General features: G+C 40.4%; 1 protein-coding gene across 1 annotated transcript; it reads right to left on the bottom strand.

Annotated features, from left to right (window-relative positions):
• Nucleotides 1-4,295: 4,295 nt before the first annotated feature.
• aire (autoimmune regulator) lies at nucleotides 4,296-14,246 on the bottom strand. The gene is made up of 12 exons (XM_040013934.1): nucleotides 11,653-14,246; nucleotides 11,310-11,484; nucleotides 9,513-9,811; nucleotides 8,563-8,716; nucleotides 8,306-8,421; nucleotides 8,084-8,205; nucleotides 7,937-8,006; nucleotides 6,300-6,434; nucleotides 6,054-6,175; nucleotides 5,400-5,478; nucleotides 5,185-5,283; nucleotides 4,296-4,690 (listed from the first exon to the last, which is right to left on the bottom strand). The coding sequence occupies exons 1-12, from the start codon at nucleotides 11,797-11,799 to the stop codon at nucleotides 4,610-4,612; spliced, it is 1,599 nt and encodes a 532-aa protein (XP_039869868.1). The 5' UTR covers nucleotides 11,800-14,246; the 3' UTR covers nucleotides 4,296-4,609.
• Nucleotides 14,247-14,352: the final 106 nt, after the last annotated feature.

The raw sequence follows: 14,352 nt of genomic DNA, 5'->3' as shown, positions 1-14,352 counted from the left end.
TTTACTTGAGTACTTTTCAACACTAGTATCTGTACTCTTACTTAAGTACAGAATGGCTAAAAAATAAGAGTTTGAGGCAACAGTTTATGTTCTTAAAACTGACAATGAAAGATCAAAAAACATTGCCTGATATGATGAGTGTTAAAACTTTTGTTCTTACATTCAAATTCAGGTGGTAGGGTTTTGGCCTAAGCTTGAATACGTCCTGCTTTGCATCAACAATTTAGCCTGCTGGTGGGGTAATGTGTGGCACACATATTGTGCCCCATTACACCAAATGAGCATTGTTCTCCTCCCTTTATGACCACAGTGTGGCTACCTTCCGACAGCTGCTTCCAGCAGGAAAGTTCACCATGTCTCAAGGCTCAAACTGGTTTCTTGAACATGACAATGATTTCATTGTACTCAAATGGCCTCCACTGTCACCAGATCTCAATCCAATACAGCACCTTTGGGATGTGGTGTAACAGGAGATTCTTATCATTGATGTGCAGCTGGAAAAACTGTGTGATGTTATAATGTAAATATGGACCAAAATCTCTGAGGAATGTTTCTTTGTTGAATCTGTGCATGTAGACTTAAGACAGTTCTGAAAGAAACAGGGGGCTCAACTTGGTACTAGCAAGCTTTACCTAATGAAGTGGTCAGTGAGGCAGAAAATCAGTAATCAGAGGGCAGAGCTTACAGTCCTAGCAGTCCATACAAATGAAAGACAATGAGCGTTTGAGATTGTAAATAAAAATGCCTGTGGGGAAGTTAACACCTATCAGAAGATAAACTATGGGTGTTTAGGTCTATATAAACAACTATGACCCACATTCACGTGGGTCATAGTTGTACAATCTTAGTTTAGTCATTTAAAAGATTGCTCATTACTCAGTGTGTTAAAATGGTTTCTTTTATTCGCAGTGGTGCTGCTGTTACTCAGGGTTTTAAAGAAGTAGCACATTCTGCTCCGAAGTTTCATGCCAAACCTGAGCAGGGCCCCTTGCAATTTCCTGCCCATAACAATAGTGCGAACAAAGAGCGAAGGGTCATGACTGGAAGTCGCAGAGGCTTCAGCTCTTTAGACCTGGACTGCCATGGCCCAGCAGGAACACACGCTGAAAAGCTGCCCACAACTTTAACTTCTCCAAAGAGAGAGGATGCCCAAAGCGTGGGAATTTCACTTATCATATTTTTCCAAAGAATTCCTGGACTGTGATGAACGTAGTTGTAACAGGATGCGTGTGTTTAGACAATTTAACCTTTTGACTTCACACTGACTGACACAGAAAAGTGGGTGTAGACACGATTCTTGCGCCTATTTGTTTTTGTAATCATTGCTCAACCACTTTCAAAAACGTAAAACTCTCATCTGAGAAACATCCAGTCTCGCCAAATAAACGCTAAAACATTCCCATACAAGTGTGATGAAAAGTGACACAATTACAGCGGCTTAGAATAAAGAAACATCTTTAATATTTGTTTAGCTTGCTACCAATAGCGAAACAATGCTCCAGTGTTTAAAGGTTTTTGAGAAGCAGACATAATAAGGCCATGACCTAAGCCTTAAACAACACATTACTAATACTCCAGATAACGTCTGTGACCTCTCCTCCTCATTAGACGTCATATAGGAATGCCATGAAGCAAGAAAAACGGTATGTAAAACTTGAGAAGAGATATGATGCAACACAGGAGATGAGACACAATCAGACCATTATAACACAACACTACTCAGTAGATAACAGACACACCAAACATCTGTGTGATTTTACACAAAAACATGACTTCTTAGCAGATTTCTTAAATTACATGGAAAATTTACATGTAATCCTGTTATTTAGATTTTGGGCATGAATATTTCTTGAGTTCGGTGGCCTGAGGTATTTTCAGTGTCTGAAACAGCAGAAAATGTTTCACAAACTCACCGTGCACCTTTCGTAATGCTGATTTTACAAGTCACCAACAGTTACAGCTGTGACATAAATAGAATCAACAATAGAGTATCTCCATCTGAAATCTATTTTTGCTGTAATGTTATCACTTGTATGGGGAAATGGTGCCTTAGCCTAAGATCAAATCTCGGCAGTCCCCACTTCACTACAAGCTCAAACGTTGTTTTGTGGGAGAAAATAGCCTACTTCCTGCTATCATGCTGCGGTGAGAATTATGTTCCCGTACAAAGCCTCAAAAACAGGTGGGATCCACCTAGTGGCGAGAAGGTGTTTTTTTCCCCCCCTGGACTGAAAAGCTCTTTGAATGTTTTATCAGTTTCTTCCATGTGGTCTTTTATGTGGCTTGCACCCACCCCCAGGAGACATGGTGTGTTAGTAAACCTCAAGTAAAAACATTACTTACACTGTAAAAATTAAGATGGAAAACCTGCAGCAGTGCCAGAATTTGACATTCCCAGGCATAAAATGTTTCTCGCAAACTTTTTCTCTTCTCCATGTCAGATACTGACTTCCCTACAAAGGCACAGAGGCCTCAAGTATGCAAGATGTTTCATGAACTATTTGGAAAGCAGGCTGATAAATAAACAGAGCTGTACATTCACAGATCCAACCACACACACACACACACACACTGAAAAGAACATGTTTCTCATCCTCTGTTTTGGGTCTGTAGGAGCTCTGAGCCATGGCAACCGAATACCGAGGGGAGAAAAATTTGCCTGGCTGAGCTCCATCCTTCTGGCAGTCATGCTAAAACTCATGAATAGCATGACAAAAACAACATTCCTCATTGAAGTGATATAGTCCTGAAGGAATTCCTGTTAAATCGAGGCATTTCTCGGCGTGCATACCTCATTGTATTGAAACCATGTGGCGTAACGTGTGAATGTAAATTCAACTGCAGATCCAAAGCAGTGAGAGAAAATGACTTTGGGCACATGCAGACATTTACATTGTCTGTTTTTCTTTGTGTTTCACCACTGTGCATGTGTGCATGTGGGTATTAATTTACTATAACACACTTTCTTCTTGTATAAGCACATCTGTCTGTGATTTGCAGGGAAAAATAAGGTGCGGAGACTTGAAATTAGCATACTATTGTCTAGTTTCCCTGTGTGTATAAACACATTAAAGTACAGCACCTGCGGTTCTTTAGAGCCAAAATGCACACACTTGTGTGTATGCAGATACGTATGTGCGTATGACGAGTCTGACAAACAGTTGTTAGGGTCAATCTGTATGAGCAGAGATATCAGTGGCCCATTGCCATGTCTCCCACGCAAGTGCTGAGTCGTGAGGTTAGTATGCAGGGAAAATAAGACTGAGAACTAAAAGATTAAAGAGTAGGCAAAGCATTACAGAAAGGCTGGTATTGGTATTTAACTATGTAACTACATTATTTCATCAGTTAAGACCAAGAGTAGCTAATGCAAGAGCAGCATTACAAGCTAATTTTGCAGCTGTAACTTGTCACAGGTCCAATGTTAAATCAGGAGTTTCAGGCCAGTGGTTTTATTGCACAGTGCATATTTTCCATCAATAATCACAATAAAGCAGTATGTCATCAGAGAAGTGCTGGTTGCACTGAAATCCATGGAAACTTGGAGGCAAATGGGTGCATACACACAGCACTGAGGTCAGTGAGCTTGGCTTGGGTTATATACACTCAATGACCACTTTATTAAGTGCATTTGATTAGGCAGTATTTGGCTGGACCCATTTTTTTTTTCCTCAGAACTGTTTTAATTCTTAATGGCACAGATTTAGCAAGCTGCTGGAAACATTCCTCTGAGATTTTGGTCCATACTGACTTGATAGTATCACATAGTTGGTGCAGATTTGTGGGCTAAACATCCATGAAGTCTCAAAGAGGCTCTATTGAATTGAGATCTGGTGCCTGTGGAAGCCATTTGAGTACACTGAGAGCATTGTCATGGTCAAGAAACCAGTTTGAGGTGATTTGAGCTTTGTGACATGTGTTATCTTCCTGGAAGCAGTCATAGAAGATGGGTATGCTGCAACTAAGCCAACAGCAATACTCAGGTAGGCTGTGATGCTTAAACAAGGTTCAACTGTTCATAAGGGACCCAGTGTGTGCAAACGATGTCCCCCAAACCATTTCACCACCACCACCAGCAGCCTGAACTGTTACACAGCAGGCATACAAGGCAAGAGGGATGCATGCTTTATTGTGGTTTACCCCTAATTGTGACTTTATCATCTAAATGTTGCAGCAGAATTCGAGACTCATACGATGAGGCAATGTTATTCCAATCTTTTGTTCAATTTTGGTGAACCTGTGAATATTGTAGTCTCAGTTTTCTGTTCACAGCTGACAGAAGTGGCACCTGGTTTGGTCTGCTGCTGTAGACCATCTGCTTCAAGGTTCACCGTGTTGTACATTCAGATCTTCTACATACATGATTAGGGTTCAACTATCCATTTCTATACATTTCATATTATGATTTATTCTCACATAACCTTTTATATTTTTTTGGGTGGAAAACATGACTCGTGTATGAAACATTCAATCAAAAGTCACCGAATTGTTTTAACAAGCAGTGAGAAAGAAGCAAATAATCAGCACCCATATTTAGTGAGCTCATTTTAATCAGCTACACACTGATTTCATCATTGCTGATTTACAGTGTTGCATTCCTGGTTCTCTGTCACTGGTAGCATCCCTGAGAGCCTGGAAGAGGACGAGACATGTTATGGAAAGCCCACTGTAAGATGCCATCAATGGAGCTCTGCTGCAGTGAAGAGAAGAAAACACAATAGGATTAACTGCTGAACACCTATTTGTCTATTTGTCATAGATTTAGTAACATATTAGGTAAATATAAATCCTTTAATCAATCAATCTGCCATCTATAATGCAAACCTTCTTAGAGTTCACTGTAACTCGAAAATTTAGCTTCTGAATTGTAAATTATTTAAATAGTCAGCAGGTAGGGGCTAAAAACAGAGGCACCCAAATCAAGACTGTGAGCCCAGTGAAGCCAAGAAGAACTCACACATCTGTACACATCTGTAAAACATCTGTACACATATTTCAGGCCCAAAATCACAGCTAACAACATCAGGACAAGCTGCTCCAAATCGCCTAATGTTTTGTCCTCGGTGCTTTTTGTTTACCCCGACAGCTCACTGACTGTCTCTGTGATAAGGAAACACTCATCTTGTGTCTGACGTGCACCCTGCCTGCATCTGTGATATCGACATGTAACTGATCTCCACTCACGTCTCCCAGGATGGAGTCCAGTTCATCTTTATGGTGGATGGGCTCAGAGAGGGAGGCGCTTTGATCATGACTAAGTGTGTTTTGAGCCAGAGGTGCAAGCTGAAGACAAACACACACAGACACACACACAGGAGGGATTACATAGAGTATTTGGTGGTATTAAGATAATAAAGGTTGTAAATTCTTTTTCAAGGTGTGTACATGTGGAGACACACCTGCCCGCCTCTGGATTCAGCCTCTCTCTCAGCAGAGCTGCCCCACAGTCTGGAGCAGGACAGGCAGATGGACCTCCCTCTTAGAAACACACAAATGCTTTGAGTGAACATTTCCGTGGTGTATAAGGTTTCTCTCAATCAATATGTCATTTCTGACACAGGAAGCTGTTCAAACCCTTCCAGCTGGGAAAATAAACTGTTTACATGAAACTTGGGGCCCTAATTAATTAAAAAAGGGAAGCTTTTTCTTCTTATCGCTTGGTTTTGGTTAATACTGTGTTTTTAATCAACATAAAAAGGAGTCACGAGAGCTTATCACATGGATTCGGCTTTAATTTGTTGTATCTGTGTTATCGTTGTGTAAAATCATTGTGAACCTCGCTCACATTGCTCACTACTCAGCTGCAAGGGCTCCACTTACAATCCATTAGCCACCATTATCCCAAGAGAGATTATTGAAAGCGCACACCCTTAATGCACACTGGTGGTCAATACCAACATACAGGAAGTTCTCAGAGAGCCCCGAATGTTTTTTTTTCTTCTAATGTAGATGATGCTGAGATTAGGATTTCAGGAGCTCAGGGGAAACGCTCTCTGTCGTCTCCTAAAAATCTTTCTTCTACAGTCGGAAGAAGAAATTAGTGGTTTTCTTACTTGGAAAAGTGGCAGTTTACATGGAAATGCTTCAGACACTGAAAGCAGTGGGTCAAATCTCCTCCTCCGAGGTGGCAAACACCGCACACCTCCCTCACGCCGACCAGCTCTCCACCCGAGCACTGGAGACAAATTTATATATGCATCAAGTGTGACTATTTTTACATGTTGCAGAGGCGGAAAAAGGATGAGGCTGATGGAAGCTGAACTGATTTTAAAAAATGGTTGAATGATGTAGAAGGTCACCTGGTTTCTGCCACCTGACGCACTCATCGTCGCCGTGACGCTTGTGAGGGAGGATGACAGCGATGAGTAGAATGAGACATCGGTGATGGAGTTACTGCAGTTTGTGTTTGTTTGCTGAGGATGAGCTGAGAGAGCCTGAATGCAAATATTTAGACTATGATCAGTTCTAGAAAAAGCATCAGTGTTTACCAAAGCCCATAAAACTTTTTTTTGTAAACAAGTCTTCAAGTTTTACTGTGACTTATTATCCTGAACTACGTAAATACAAATTACTAAAGTTGGAAATACCAGACAGGGTGTGAGAGCCATGAGTTTTCTTTTACACATGAAACGTACTGAAAATATAAATTGCTATGAGCAGAAAGATTCTCACATTTAAAAATGACCACACAGTACTAGTCAGTACTAGGGGTGACTCAGAGGCTTGGGCCGCTGCTCACTTCTTTATGTTTTTCTCACAAGACTCCCAGACTTTCTAGGAATTTTTGGTGGTCTTGAGCAATAGCTCTCCAGGCTTCCCGAAGGTCTTTTAAAGTTTTCTTCAGCTGCTTTTTGCTTTACTCATTTTCAGTCTAGTCACATAATTTGTTCATTTCTTTTGCTGAATCTATGAAAAATGCTGAAGATAGCACATTTTTGCACCAACAAGATGATTCCCCAAAAGCTACTAGCCAAAAACCAGGCATATCTCAGCATGGTGCACAGTGTGTCCTTAAAAAGAAATCAACAAGCGGAGGACAAAAGAAAAAATGTCAGGCCCAAAAAACTATCTGCAGCTGATGCAAATGGTCTCAGTGGCTGTCAAGAAGCAGTTCTTAAGGAAGGGAAAAAGAGAGGTATGCTAAATAAGTTTTTTTTTAAATGACAGAAAGCCAAAGACCACGGGTATCCTGGAGTGATCCGAATCTAAAACGTCTGGTTCACATCATGTACAGAGGAGGTCAGGATAGAGGTACAACAATGTGTCTATAGCCATCTGTAAAACACAGTGGAAGCTCTGTCGTGGTTTGGTGCTGCATTTCAGCTAGTGGTGTTGGGAATCTTGTCAAAAATGTTGAAATCTTGAATGCAGAAAGGTAGCAACAGATTTTGATCCAAAATTGCAGTGCCATCTGGAAAGTGTCTGATCGAGAAAAGGATAATATTTCATCATAACAATGATCCCAAACACATTGCCAATGCAGTGAATGCACACCTGGATTGAAAAAACACACAATGCAACATTATCAGTCATGGATTAGCCAGACCAGAGCCCGGACCTCAGTATTGCTGAAGCACTGTGGGATCATCTTGACAGAGTACAGAATAAATGGCAGCTAAAATCAGAAGAAGAAAAAAACCTTCAAGAAGAACTTTTGGAGAACTATTCCTGAAGACTACTTAAAGAAAATACCAGAAGGCTGGCTAAGAGAGTTCAGACTGTGTTGAAGAATAAAGGTGGTCATACCAAATATTGACTGCATTACTGCATTTCTATGTCTGTTTGCTCATGTTTTAACAAATTGCTGAAACCATTCCCCATTTTCCTAGCAAAATATAAAGAAATGAGGGTCGTTGAAGACTTTTTCACAGTACTGTAGGTTATTCAGTGGATTCAGTATGTGCACATTTCCTGCTTCCTTCCTTCAGGAACTTACTTGTAAGGGTAGCTGTGCTTTCTCTTTTTTCACCCTGTGTCCACGGCACCACTCACACTGCCAAGAGCCACTGCAGATAATGTAAAGTTATGACCTCTTTCTCAAAGCAAAAAAACCATCTCGGCACACCAGCACATTATTCTTCACCTTGGTATGGACGAGAGTGGAGGGTCAAGGCAGGCCAGATGAAAAGCTCGAGGGCAACCGTCACAGCAGATCAGCTCCCCTCCATCCTTACACACTGTACACTCATCATCATTGTAATGAATCTAAACACAGACCGATAAATGTAACATAGATAAGCAGGCACCCACATTCATATAAAGCACAAGCAACTTTAGTTAAGAGTGAGCGGATTACAGCGTCTACCATGCGTGTGGCTGTCTCCACCTGGTGGTGAAATGTGCTCTTAGCAGACTTGGACTTTGATGCATTTGTCTCCTCTGACGGACCCCCACCAGCTTTAATGGGCTCTCTGGTGGCCCCTGTTAAATGACAGTGGGTTTTAAAGGGGAAAATCTTGCATAAAGGTTAAAGCTTAGTTAGGTCTGTGTTTTCACATTCATAGTTTGATGTTGCTTCAGTTTTCTGAAAAAAGAAGTTCACATATTCATTATATGACTTACCTTCCAAACAATATGCCTGCATAACATGCACCTTTTCTTGGTTATCGTGGTTGACTGGGGGATCCGTGGAGGGAGCCGAGAAGGAGGAGGATGAAGAGGGCAGGTGGACTCCTCTCTGGATTGTGGAAGACAGTACTTGCACACCTGAAGCAGAAAATAGGTTTGGTTATGTATTTGTGGCATAAAAGTATTTAATATATTTATTTTTATGATAATTACTGTTTTCAGATGGCAACTTGGAGCCAGGAGCTTCACTCTTCACTCTGTAGAGCTTCACTTTACTTCCTTAAACAGAGTAGATAAGACTTTATAATGAAGACAGCACAGTCATGTGCGTTTTAGAGTATTCCAAGTTAATTCTTAGTGAAACCTATGTATCTTTTGATTGCCAAAATAAGCCTTTTATGCTTTGCTTATTTTTTTGTCACATATACTTTAACAATAGTGGATACGTATTTAAACATGCTCCAAACACTCTTCAGAGAGTTTTTGCTACTCTTGGGAGAAGGGATATCCTCTCAACAACTCTGGGGCTGAGCACAGAAGCCCCACCCACCTGTAGTTCAAGACTTCTGGAGGCAGCCAGAAGCTAATTAGAAAAGATTTGTGACTATAGTTAAGGGTAGCATGCAGAGAGTAAGGTGAGATGGAGGCAGAAGACCCCTAAAGGGAGCAGCTGATTAAATGAATCACGGAAAATGATTCTAATCCAAGAATAGAAAAATGGGATGGATGTAACAGGTCCTATTTTATCTTGTAACAATGTGGTCTGCAGTGTCTGATGGTAAATGGCCTGTATTTGTATAGCACTTTGCTAGTCCCTAAGGACCCCAAAGCGCTTTACACGTTCAGTCATCCACCCATTCACACACACAAGCTACATTGTAGCCACAGCCACCCTGGGGCGCACTGACAGAGGCGAGGCTGCTGGACACTGGCGCCACCGGGCCCTCTGACCACCACCAGTAGGCGACGGGTGAAGTGTCTTGCCCAAGGACACAACAACCGAGACTGTCCAAGCCGGGGCTCGAACCAGCAACCTTCAGATTACAAGGCAATCGCCCCTGATAGAGAACAGATACAAAGCAAGTGCAGTATGGGAGATGACCTCCTCCATCGGTTGTCTTGGCATGATACTGTGACCGCTGGGAGCTCGGTTCTCGATCCGCATGGCTCCTCTTCTTACTGTGAGGAGGTTTGTGACCTCCAGATGGTCTGTTTTCATGTTTGGAACCTGCAGTCTCCCTTCCTGTCAAACAAAATCAGCAACAATGTAAACCATTAGAGTCTAAATGTGACAGAAAATTGTCCCGAGAGACTGTTTTCAGCTCTGGTGCAACAGATGCAACTGAGGTTTTATTGCTTTTGTAAATTAATAAGAAAAAATAGAAAAAAATCTGAGGAATGTCAGTTTGTGCTGAATGTTATTTGACACTGGTACAGTAGAGTATTCTTCTGAGGATCCTCAGACGCTCATCATGGGCAGGAACGTCATAGAATTTTGGTCTTTTCATGATTTCTTTGAACTGTTCTTTTAACTGTACATCATCTTTATTGACTCTAAATAAACAGATAAAAAATCTAAACAAGAATAGTAAGCACTAGAAACTATTTATTTATATTTCTCTAATTCACATGGGTTCAAAAGTATACATACAGACCAAAATACATACATATACTCACCTATTAACTGGTTGACTACCGCCACTAGTTCTCTTTGCCATTTAAAAAGGATTTGTTTGACAGCATTCATTGTGTTGGCAATAAGACTGGAAAGTCCAAGGAACTCAGTGAAAATCTAATAAGGAGACTATTAGATTTACACAAGTTGTCTTTTCGAGCCATTTTTAAACAGCTGCAGATTCCAAGATAAATTCAGACAATTGTACATAGGGACAAGTTATTCGGGTGTGACCACTTTACTAAGGTCTGGCAAAAGACAAGACAAAGATTGAGCTACTTGGCCATAGTGACAAGAGGTATGTTTGGAGGAGTAAAGGTGAGGCTTTCAAACCTAAGAACACTGTACTAACTATCAAGCGTGGTGGTGGCATCATGTTCCTGGGGCTGTTTTGCTGCCAGTGGTAATGACAGATTTTAAGAGTGGATGGAATAATAAAGAGGAGGACTACATCCAAATTCTTTGACTTTACCTCAAATTGGGAATTAGATGGTTGAAACTTGGACGTAATTTAATTTTCCAAACACACACACAGACACTCACTCACACACAAAATGGTTTTAGCATAGATAAAAACAAGCTAACATTAAGATACTCACCTTCTAAAATTCCCAATAAATTTGTGGGCTAAGCTTAAAAGCCACCATGCCAGGAAACCAGCCAATTTTAATAAAATCTTCCAAATTTGCCAAGAGCACCATTCAAACATCCCATCAGAATTATGCCAGATGACTTCCAAAAGCATCTGGTCGAGGTGCATCTTGCTGAGGGGCACTTAACCAAATATTAATGGGGGTGTACGGATCCATATATTTGAGCCTGTGTGAATCTAACATAAAGTAAAACTTGTGCACTCAATTCTTGTCATTTTGAAGTCACAATAGATGTATGATGTACAATCATTCCACCGTGGGAGAACAATAGTTTATTCCTTAATAGGAATCATGAACTTATCGTGTCAATCACCATGACAAAATGATTATGACATTCATGCCTGTAACAAGTGTATAGATGTAGATTTATTTGTGTGTGACAAATGTTTTGTCGTAAACTGTGTGTCACATACGGGAATCCAGGTTAGTGAGCAGGGTCTGCAGCCTGGGGTAGCTGTCCAGATTATAGTCTTTGGATAAGTTGTTCAAGAAGGCCTGGACAGTGGATCTGCTCTGCTCCAACACCCAGGACAGGAGGGAGTACATGGCCTTGTGGATGCCTTCTCTAGCCTCTTTCTCCACAGTCTCCTATAGACACATTAAGTTTATGAGTTTGAAGACTGAAAATTCAGCACTGATATCTTTTAATGGAAGCAGTCCGATACTTGCTTAAAGTAGCATAAAAAAAATTATTTCAAATCATAATAAAGGTTTACACAATTAATACGGATATCCAATCTCTGTTCAGTTTCTTACCTTCAGCAGCTGCTCTGTGATGATGTTTTTGTCCGCCAAACCATAGACCAGGGGGAAAGGGTCATCCACAGCCATAGCGATGTCAGTTCGCAGCTCCCTCAGCAGCGAGCGGAGGTTTGTGTCCCTAAACGCCTCGACTCTTGACATGATCTTCTTTTGTGTGCAAGTGAGAAATGACTTGACACGGTCTGAGACCACAGATGAAGAATTTCAGATGTGGGGGGTGTGTCCCTCACAGGGAAGGTGCACTGCTTCATGCTGACTGCATACATGCATGAGCCATATCTTAAAAACTCCTGTATTTTTTTTTCATCCTGTGTTTGTGCTTTTAATAACGCATCTATGACTCTATGAAAAAAAATGAAACTACCAGCCTTTCATTTCTGAGACTTCCCTCCAGGGAGGCCAGCCCTGGACCTTTTGTCTCTTTTGAGTTCATTTGTCCACTAACAGCACTAACGGCCTTCATCCAGGGGAATACCTGTCCTCTTACATCAGGAGAGCAGAGTGAAGTGACCTGATGTGCGACAGTTTTCTTCTTAAAAGGTTCTTTCCACCTCAACTTCCCCTCACCTGTCAGGTTTTCACACACTGACTCACCACAGGGAACTCCGCATTAGTGTGATAATTATGACTTCGCCACAGACAGGAGAACATTAACACTGTAAACAGTTAATGACTGACAGACTGATTGCATGACTGGTAGCCTACTATGCTTTATGCAGTTGTTATTCTGTTAGTTTGTTCCTCCAATTCTCATTATTCTACTAAAAAGGCCTAAACAAAGAGGAACCGGTCTCTCCTCCAAATACACAAGAGAATGGTAAAATAAAACTCGTCTAAGGTTAAGGCTTCGGGCTTGTCATTTACTTGAGAGCATTTGCCTGCAGTTTCCACTAATTCAATTTCATGTCATGTAAATATCCATTAGGTCTAAATGCTAGACTATCCAATTACTTTAACTCATAAATAAGGTTAGGAAACAACTGGGTAGCTTGAGAAATATGCTCACTAAGTCCCTTAGTTCACTGCAAAGCCAAAGCCAGAAGATGGCCAACTAAGTTAAGCATTAAAAAAAGCTACTGCTTTAGTAGCCAAAAAAATCATCTGTGGTTTGTGTGCCAAACCATATGAGATGGAAACGGTCATCCAAAAATGTGACAAGGTCAGTATAAAATCTCCCGCAGCGAAGAATTCAAGTCTTAGATTCTTTAAAAGTTTGTTTGTAAATGAGATACAGAGACCTGAGGCCTGTATTATGAAGCAGGGTTTAATCTTATCTGGGTGACTTCAGGATTAACCCTGAGTTTACAGTACTGTGAAGGTGGATCATTTCTTACCAGGATATATGGTAATGGGTAAGGTGACTTATAATTAATATGATATGCTACCTGTAGTTTCAGGTTAGAGATCAACTAGTACCTAATAGCTGCTTTTAAACATTGATTTAATGTAATACTTTTTATAATCCATCAGGTTCTCCCATGTCTTAATGATAGAGCTGCTAATATTGATGAATCTGTTAACTTACACAATCTGCATTTTCACCGGCTCTCATTCCTGGAAAAACTTTATTAATATTGCTGCTCTTTTCCAGTCTTACAGACTAAAGCACTTAATCCACATACTTGTTAATATGATATTACTCTGTTTTTTTTTTTACTCTCATACACACTGCTGTGTTGCTTTCAGACTTCATATTTTCTCATCTGTTTCATCTTCCTTTGAAAAACCATCTTCATTGATTGCCAATGTTAGGCTAAGTGATTCCAGATAACGGAGAGACACCCTGAGTATGGTGAGCTAATGCGTAATACAGGCATCTGGAAGGGTCTGAGATTATACTGGTCCAGTCTCTTATTCTCAGAGACTACTTTTGTTCATTTTCGTTTCATAGTTGTGAGGAAGTTATGAATGTTTTCATGTTTTAGGAATAGTCCATAGTTTGTCTCTTTTCCAACCAGTTAGCTAATTAAGCTAAACTGTAGCTAAAATGTCAATTGAGGTTTCCTATGAGGTAAAGCAAATATAATTTCAATTTTTGTCAACAGGCAATGTCACGAAAAGGTACTCATAAAAAACAACAAACTGGTGAGGCTACACTATTTAGTGTTTTTTACTTGATTGTTAATGTTAAGAGTTAGATAACAGCTAAATTGGCTAGCTACCAGTTAACAACTGATATCTGCATAAGACACAAGAAGTGCTCATTAGATTTTTATATTTAGTCATTAAAAACACAAAAACCTGGTACACAACATAACTAAACACTAAATATTGTAAGTAAATGCTGCATATCTAAGGTCCAATTGTGTTCATAGCTTAAACTTAGATGCTATCAGTGTCTTAGCGCAGCGGTCCCCAACCCCCGGGCCTCGGACCGGTCCGTGAAAATATTGTCGGGCATAAACCGGTCCATGGCGCAAAAAAGGTTGGGGACCGCTGACTTAGCGTATCTTAAGTGTTACTAACCCATTTGTTCCCAAGAAAAATATTTGCTGTGTAAATGAAGCTGTGTATTTTATTTAATTACTAATTATTAATTACTTTAAATATATTCTGTCGTTTTCTATTTAATGTAACTAGTGTAGTGGTTTAAACCTGCTTGTGCAAACTCCCAACAACTTGCCATATCTCACATTTTCTCAGAAAAAAACAGAAAGTAAATAAAATAGAAGAGTAGATAATTGTGCTACCAGG

The sequence above is a fragment of the Simochromis diagramma genome, unplaced genomic scaffold, assembly GCF_900408965.1.
Source record: "Simochromis diagramma unplaced genomic scaffold, fSimDia1.1 OVJJ01000205.1, whole genome shotgun sequence".
Lineage (NCBI taxonomy): Eukaryota > Metazoa > Chordata > Actinopteri > Cichliformes > Cichlidae > Simochromis > Simochromis diagramma.
This window is presented reverse-complemented; position numbering and strand designations above follow the sequence as displayed.